Source organism: Miscanthus floridulus, chromosome 2, assembly GCF_019320115.1.
Source record: "Miscanthus floridulus cultivar M001 chromosome 2, ASM1932011v1, whole genome shotgun sequence".
NCBI lineage: Eukaryota > Viridiplantae > Streptophyta > Magnoliopsida > Poales > Poaceae > Miscanthus > Miscanthus floridulus.
This window is the reverse complement of record NC_089581.1, coordinates 29,956,619-29,965,514: the sequence shown is the minus strand read 5'-3', so window position 1 is coordinate 29,965,514 and position 8,896 is coordinate 29,956,619. Positions and strand designations below refer to the sequence as shown.

The 8,896-nt window shown below is 43.6% G+C and overlaps 1 protein-coding gene across 1 annotated transcript; it reads left to right on the top strand.

The window, feature by feature from the left end:
• Positions 1 to 3,720: 3,720 nt before the first annotated feature.
• LOC136538324 (cyanate hydratase) lies at positions 3,721 to 6,682 on the top strand. Its single transcript, XM_066530306.1, has 4 exons — positions 3,721 to 4,224; positions 5,578 to 5,649; positions 6,112 to 6,220; positions 6,464 to 6,682. The coding sequence occupies exons 1-4, from the start codon at positions 3,950 to 3,952 to the stop codon at positions 6,506 to 6,508; spliced, it is 501 nt and encodes a 166-aa protein (XP_066386403.1). The 5' UTR covers positions 3,721 to 3,949; the 3' UTR covers positions 6,509 to 6,682.
• The last annotated feature ends 2,214 nt before the right edge of the window (positions 6,683 to 8,896 follow it).

The following is an 8,896-nucleotide window of genomic DNA, read 5'->3' as shown; positions in this document are numbered from 1 at the left end:
AAACATGAATCAATTTCGTGATTGGATAGCGAATGGTTTGTTTGCAAGGTCATAGATGCACCATGGTTTGTAATAATAAAGTTTTTTTTAAACAATTTGAACATTGTTTGTGAGTGAGAATGAACATTGCGACAAAGCTAACATAGGCGTCAAGCAGAGCAAGCGTGTGCGCGATGGCGCCAAAGCCACACGCGCGGAAAGCAGGGGAGCGCGCGCGGGAGCCAGCAGCACGGCCTCCGACGCGCCAAAAAGCCAGGTGCAGCAGGTTACCATTAATTAGGAGTGTTTTGGTCATTCTAAGCAGGCACATCTCAGGTTTAGTCCTATTTAGTCCACCTAACTAGACAGAGCCTGACTAAATTTTAGGAGACGGTTTAGCTCACTAGTTTTAGGAGCTGCTCCGGCAACTAACATGCGGCTAGTTTGCAGCAGCAGCCAGCAGCTGCTGTTAGCAGAGTCCTCCTATGTGAGGACTGAGGACTGAGCTAGCTCCAGCTTAAGCAGCCGCTGAAAAAAAAAATACTTGCCGAATGGGAAAATGGACGGATCCTATCCTACAAGGTGTTCTCTTGGAATACTGTACCTTGTTTCCACGGTAAAACAAAGTGGTGTTGAAGTATAATTGAGGCTACATATACAAAGAAGATGATGCCAAACTAATTTAAGATTTTTCTATATAGATGACAAAAGTAAGAACAACTTGAACAGAGCACTCGAGTCTGCGCTAGGTTTAATCATGACGGACCAAAAAGATTTAAAAAAAAGAGGCCGTTATGCATCCAAAAATTACTTGGGCTCTCATGGGCTGTAGACTGTACACCCGGCTTCTCATGGGCCAAACTTCAAGGCTATACAAGTTTAAAAAAAAGGCCCTGCTACTACCCGGACGTTCGGACGGACGTCCGCGTCCGGACGCCGGTGCCTACTGCCTTATTCACGCGCGTCCGCGCGCACGTAGGAGCCCGCACCCCCATCCGCGCTTCCCTGTCCGGACACCCGAGCCCCATCCCACTTCCCATTCGCGCCCCTCCGCTCGCACGCATGTCGCGTGGGGACCGCCTCGCCCTCCCCATCCGCTTCTGATGTAAGTTTCCCATGCCGCCCCAACGTCACTAGCATCGAGAAGAGGAGTAGGGGGGCGGCGGATGCCTAGCCGACGTCCGGAGGAGGAGGAGACACCGAGGCGAGGCAGCAGAAAAGCGACGAGGGAGATGCAACACCCGATTTTTTTTAAAACATTGAGATGTAACACTTACAACATATATCTGAAGACAGATAAAATACTTGAAACATGCTTCTAAAACATTTGAAAAAAAAACACCTAAAAATACTTCAAACCCATTGCAAAACATAAGCAATATCCAGATAAAACACTTGAAACATATGTATGAAACGTATGCAACATCTAGATAACACACTTGCAACATGCATGCGAAAACACATATGAAACATTGGAAACAGACCTTCGCAATATACGTGTATAACAATTCCAACATATGCAACATCTCGATCTACTTTTACAACATCCGCATGAAACAATTGCAATATACCTATGAAACATACGCTTGCAACATGTGTTTTCATATATCGCAACATCTCCTTGTTGTTTGGGAGAATGAAGGCTCGTCGATGTGTGAAATTCACCGGAGACAGCGACCCGGCAGCAGCGGCGCTTGTAGGCTGCTGGCCGGCAACAGCGGCTGCGCGAGGAGGCAGGGAGGCATCAGCCACGCGACGCGGTAGGGAGGCAAAGGGCAGCTGCGGCTCAGAGGCGGACGTGCGCCACCCCCCCTAGCAGGCAGTTCGGTGGCCGAGCGCCGCACCTGGTAGGCAGAGCTGGTGGCCGAGCGCTGCTCCTCAGAGGCAGCAGGCGAGCAGATAGGAGCAATAATCGGATAAGAGCGACGAGCATATTTTTTATTAGAAACAGACGAGGGGATTTGAGAGGGTCGTTGGACCGGTCCACTGCGCATCCGGAAGATGCGTCCGGACGGGCAGGGATGGACGGATGTCTTGACCCTAGCATTACCGAAAAAGTGTACTTTAGACTCCTTGAACTAACATTGTCGTGGTCTGATTTTCCTACTTTAACTTCAAACAAATCAGGCATCTTGGTCCCTTAATTTTAAAAGCCAATTAAATTACCTTCCTATCCGGTAGAAGTGGTTTTCAAGATGGTTTCGTTCTTTTACAAAAATCAATAAATACCTGATAAAGGTTCTTAAACCATAAAAAATATCTCTAGACTTATAAAAATTTTACAAAAACTCCTTAAAAATTGACTGAGACACAACAAATCTAAGTAAAATATTCACATCCTCATGAAAGTATCTCTAGAAGTTTCAAAAAAATAGATTTGACACTGTGAAAAATGGGATAATGTTAAACAAACTAGAAATTCTCAAAACATTTTTATCGATGTCTAAGCATATTTTGGAAAAAAATTCATAGCATAAACACGAGATGCAACTGCAAGAATGCAACATACATTTAGTGTTAAATGCATTCGTGCTGGTTGCATCTCATCCTTTTGTCGTGGAATGTTTTTGAAACACATTTAGACATCAATCAGATGTTTTCGGGAGTTTTCTATTTTCCTAGAGCTAAATCAATACTTTTGAAGCTTCTATAGATATTTTCATGATACCTAAATAATTTATTTGTTCCTTTTATTGTCCGAATCTATTTCTAGAATTTGTTTTGGATGGATTTTTTAAAGCTTAGAGTCAATTTTTGTTATAAAAACCTTATAAGGTATTTACTGAATTTTGTAACTAAAGATATTAAAAATCACTTTGAAAACAGATTCTATCGTGGACTTGGAGGTAATTTAAATTGTTTTATTTAAAACAGTGTGGCCTAAGTTTTCTTATTCCTGCACCCCGTAACCTAAGAGAAAATTAGTTCCTTAATCCTAAAAAAGACGTGCTTAGTTTCTTGGCCCTTATTTGATTGAACTTGCTTATTTGGCCCTAAAACGAATTTCGTTTTTGGTTCTCAGCCCTTCCATTAGTTTGACAAGGTAACGGTGTTAAAAGCAACGCGAAATGACTCTTTTACCCCAGGCGCCAAATACACCACTACATAAGCCTACAGTAGAGTCATACAAGCCTTTTAGGCTGTCTACTATCAATAATTTCCTAAAATAAGGTATAATATTTTTTTCAAACATGAAATTATTATATATATTTTTATGCATAAAATTATTATTATTTATATATTTTTGGGAAATTATTTTATAAATATATATGATAATAATTTCATTCTTGAAAAAAAAATTGTATCTTGTTTTGGGAAATTATTGATAGTAGCTAGGCTGAAAGGCCTAAATGACTCTGTTGTAGGCTGTTTGTAGTGGTGTATTCGGCGCCAGGAGTAAAAGAGTTATTTCGCGTTACTTTTAACACCGTTACCTTATCAAACTAGCGGAAGGGCTAAGAACTAAAACGAAATTCGTTTTAGGGCCAAATAAACAAGTTTAATAAAAAAAAAAGCCCCTGAAACTAATCAAACGGAAGTTCCATTCCGGCCCGAGCTTTTTCCTTCATGGGCGGGCTCAACTCCCATCGATGGATAAGCCCACTTTTTTTTTGGATGGATCAGCCTATCTGACACCACGTGAAACTGGCCACAGCCCACCGACGCCCCTCGGTTCCCCCGTCAGAGAGTCGTGTCTGAGTGTCTCAGTTGAAGTTCGCGAGCTCCATCCGGTCCGGCGTGCGGCACCCAAGAGCCACAGCCACCCACCTGGCCGGTGGCCGCTACACGCCGCGCTGCACAGATCACCACCCGTGCCTCTGCCTCCCTGACACCCTGCCCACTTCTGACTTCCCCAGTACCTACCCACCCCCACTAGCTGCGGCGCCGCGCCCCCTTCCTCCCTCCGAGCACCTATTGGGCAGCGCGGTGGGCAGTCGAGCGAGCGAGCGAACTCACGGAAGGGTCGGGCATGGAGGCGAGCGGCGAGAGGGCTGAGGTGGTGCGGAGCCTGATGGAGGCGAAGGAGGAGTCCGGGAAGACCTTCTCGGAAATCGCCGCCGAGACGGGTCTCACCAACGTCTACGTGGCGCAGCTGCTGCGGCGCCAGGCGCATCTCAAGGCCGACACGGTGCCCGCGCTGAGGGCGGCGCTGCCCACGCTCACCGACGACCTCGTCCAACTCATGATGCAGCCGCCCTTCCGGTCCTACAACCCCGACATCGTCCACGAGCCCGCCATTTACAGGTGCGCCGCTCCCCAATCCCCTGTGCAAATGACGATGACGATGCCTCTTGCACTCCTTCAATTTGGTCCGGAATGTGATTCGTCAAGTGGGCACAGCGAAATCTTTGTTTAATCGGCTACTCCAAGCGCTAGTAGGGTCTAGGTCTAGTTAGAAAAGGATATACTAGTTTTGCTCCAGGACCAGGACTTATTGCGATTTAGTGAAGTTTGAAGTTTGAACTACTCTGTCTCAATCTCAAGGATTTGGGCACAGCTTTCCTATGTTTAAACAGACTTTTGTCATTTCAGAAGACTGACTCGGATTAAAGACGAGAGAAGCCAAAAAATTTTTACCAAAATGCCCTGACAACAAAATGGACTTTGCTTAAAACTCTTGCACTAGTAGTCTTAAGATGTTCTCCGTATTGAGTTAGGAATTGCTGAATTTGTGTAAAAAAATGTCTGCAGTCCAGAATCCACATACTAGGTAACTCCTAGTCTTAAGACAATGCCTTCCATCCTTGGTTTGGAATTTTCAGATTCTGCAAGTTCGCATGTTGAGCTTGGCAGTCTTCAATATTATTCTTTTCGATAGCCTGATAACTAGAAACTGGTTCCAAATTGTAGTTCACCTTGGCCTTTTGGGTTTAGGATAACTTATTAACTTTAATCAAGTTTACAGGAATTTACACCAATATCTACAACATCAAATTTGTGTCATTAAGAGGCTGTTTGGTTCTAAGCCATAATTTTCCATAACTAACCTTAGGCAAGTGTGGCAAGCCACAAAAAATGTTGCTAGAAAATTTGGAGCCATAATTTGCCGTGCCTAAGGGAATCCTGCCACACTTTTTTACTCTATGACATGTGGAGCACAAAAAAAAAATCTTATAATCTTACCTAAGTTTAGTTGCCAACCGAATACTTGCCGATTTGGTCAAACTTGCTTAAGCCCTAAGGTGAAGTACGGCAAAGTGTGGTTGGCAATCGAACACCCCCTAAATTCTCCATGAAATATATTTTGGAAGTGCATTTATTTGAACCTATTGATGTCAGTATAATTTTCTAAAAACAGCCTGATCGGAATTGCTGCTTGCAGCAGCACTGCTGCAGCCAGCCTGCCTGCAAGTATTGTGCTTTGTAGAACAAAATAAGCAGCCACAACCGCTGCAGCGTCATGAAAATCACAGCCGAGTGGACCCAAACTTGGTCAAAGTTAATGAGCTTTGACTTAGGAAAAAGACAAAGTGAATTATAATTTGAAATGGAGGGAGTAGCTTTTATCTAGAACTTCATTCGTTTATTCCAGTTTATCAGTACTAATCAGATATGAGAATAACCTTCCTATCAACATTGTTACTATATTGCACACAGATTGAATGAAGCTGTTATGCATTTTGGAGAGAGCATCAAGGAAATCATCAATGAGGAGTTTGGTGATGGAATGTAAGAGATACCAGTGCTTCATTTTTGCATAAATTCCCGTTCTTGGTAGTCTGACATGAACTATTGTGTGATATAGTTGGTATGTCCATTAGTTATGATTACGAGTGGATAATCCTTTAAAAACATGGACGCCTGGATTCACAATCGAAGTTTTTTTTTTTGGGTGCTATGTATGATGTTGCTGTGGTGTTTGCTTGTAGATATTTGTTAGGACGTGGAATCCTTAGAATTTTGTGCAACTTCATTTAAGCCTGAGCCTGACAAAGCCTCCATAAACACACACTTGAGTATGTCCAGTTTGCAAATATATTAGTGGAAAACTGGAAATCCTGTCATGAAGCTCCATTGAATTATCTATCCCTTTTCTAAAAATTTTTTGAATCATCTGTCAAATGTTGAAAAAAATTTATCATCTTTGCAAAAATGACTGTATTATCGTATTACCATTGCTTCTTATTGCAGCATGTCAGCCATAGATTTCTACTGTTCAGTTGACAAGGTTCAAGGGGCTGACGGAAAAGATCGTGTGGTGGTCACGTTTGATGGAAAGTATCTGCCGTACACTGAACAGGTTTGTGTCTTCTTCCTGTTTTTCAGCTGCCACTCTGTTACTTGTTAGCTCATGGTGCTGAACTGCTGATCTGCTTGCTACCTGTATAATACCAAACATTTAGTTCTTTTCAGACTGTTAATATATATGCTACCAATTGAAATTGTACCAAATAAGTAGTCCTTGATTTAATTAGAATAGTCAACAATATATGTCGATAATATTATCACCTGACTGGCCCATCTGAATGCTTCACATCTGCAGAAATCTGAACATATGATGTCAAGGCCAACCCGCAAGACATCTTGATATGGCTGGTGACGAGGAGAAACATGGTGTAGCTTGCCTTCGTATTGTTTGGGTACATTAAAGTCATGGTTCTACCATTACCCTTACGGGGTCTCCGACAATAATAATACCATGATTGTTGAACTGCGTTGGATGACGCGGAGATAAATAAAAAGACAAGATAAGTGAAACAAACCGAATTCCCGAAAGGAATTCTGCCTCTGATAGCTTAGTCCTAGAAAAACATCTACCGTGTACCGGCTCCAGAAGATATCACATCACCTGCCATTGCTGGGTACCAACTACCAAGTCATTCATTCTTCAGAGTTTATTAGGGTTTAGTGTGGTTGAAAGTACGAAATCCCTAAGCTATCAGTGACCATCGCTGTGGTTCTTGCTGGGCTCAAATTCTGAAAGTAGCGTCAAGAGTATGCCAACACGTAGAGGTGTTGGGCCATGTTGTGCTTGCTTGTCTCGGCCTCTTGTGCTTTGTGTACCTTCAGACCTTACTTCTAGTCATACGAGGCGCATTGGGCTGTGCTATGCCGTAACAAGTCTTTCCTTTTAGCACAAATAATCATGTTCGCTTGCTCGTATACGATCATGGATTATAAGCTGGAATAATATTTTTTTTTCACACCAAACCAGCCAGCAGTAAATAATTCACGATCGTTTACGGCCTGCCGAACACCTCTACAGCCAGCAGTCCATGGCCCGCCGGCCACCTCTATGCCATTTCGGCCCAAACACGTTCTCATGATATTTTTGCTTGTTTTGTTCGTGTACTCGTAACTTAAAAAGTATATTTTGTATGCACCACTTTTTATTAAAAGTTCCAATGATTTTCATACCCATTCAAGAATTTGAGTAAATATATGATAATAATTCTAGGCAATTGCATTATAACATTATAGACGTGCTTATATGCCATTTTCGTGTTGTGCAGGTTCAATCACGGTCTAAAATATGGGTCTTGTCACGTCACCCATTCGTGTTGAGTTTCTAAGTAAAGCACGACCTAAAATTATTCCCGATGTGCCATACCAAAAGATTGTGCCACAACCTGACTCAAGTGGCATGGTCCGAATCCTATCTCTACCAACACGTGATTACATAAAACCGCAAAAAATACGATAAACAAACAACGATAAGGGTTAGAAAAGTAGATATTCAGAAAAAGGGTAAAAAGGTACAGTCCCGATTGTTTTTTTTTAATTGGATATCCCCAATTAACCATCGCTATTTATATTTATTTATTGAGAAGGGAGGGCTTGTTCCATGTTGGATTGAAATTAAAAAAAAAGCAGCATCTCAAATCGACCTAAACCAAACCAAAAAGAACTAGTCCAGAGAAGAGAGCAATGCCCCGACTTGTCCTGCAACCAGGGTGTACGGTCCTCGAACGACACTCAAGCGAGCTATGCCACCCGAAATGTGAAGAAATAAGGTGTCAAGAACTTACAAGATAAGGTGTGTGATGTATGCTAGGATTGATCTTGATACATATGTGAAGCACATAGTAGACAAAAGAGAAGTTATTGAAACTAACTTTGCTCAACTTTACTCATATTCAGCATGACTCGATTTCACAGAAATCAACAATAATTGTATCTTGAGTTATGCTCCAGTAGACCTCCCAAAAGAACTTGCACGGATCTTAAAGCAATCTAGTTTTAAATAAATTCTTTTTAATTAATTAACCCACGGGTCTCGTATAGGCCTGGCCCATCCATACCCATCTGAGCCCGGCCATGTCCACCAGTTCAGATTATCGTGGTCCGTTACTATTTCGTGTTTGTTCTTCGTCTAATAGGAACCCGGAGCAGGTGGGGCACACAGAGAGGCGGCGAGTCGGCAATAGAGCGGCCGCATCGGCGTTGCGGCAGGGTGACAGCATGCGCTGGGAGTGGCCGGTCAGCTTAGCGCCGCCGCTAGCTCCTACTACCCAGGCGGCACCATTTGGAGGCTTGGAGCGCCCTCTCGACATAGGCGGCGATAGCCAGGGAGAGGTCCATGCCTCCGCATCGACCTACACACGGCAACCTCAAGATCCCACCAAGATTGTGTACTTCAGAGTTCAGATGCAAATCAGGAAAAGGTGGTAGAAGCAAGTGGCCTCGCTTCGATCATAGAATGGCAGCACGAGCGATTGCTATAGCCTATCAGCGTCAAAGAATGCAGCGGCCAACGCCGCCCTGTCGAGAGGGCGTTCGGAATGGCGTTGTGTCCCAACCCACGAAATGTAGTCGCCGCCGTACGTCCGACTCTGAACGTTGAACGCAGAACGCTCATACCTTGCCACCATGGTGGTACTGCCGCCGCCTCCGCGTGCCGTGCCGTGCCATGCTGTCGATTGGACGAAAGAAGAATCAGGCTATACATCAAAGTAGTGAGATCATGTGATCCACA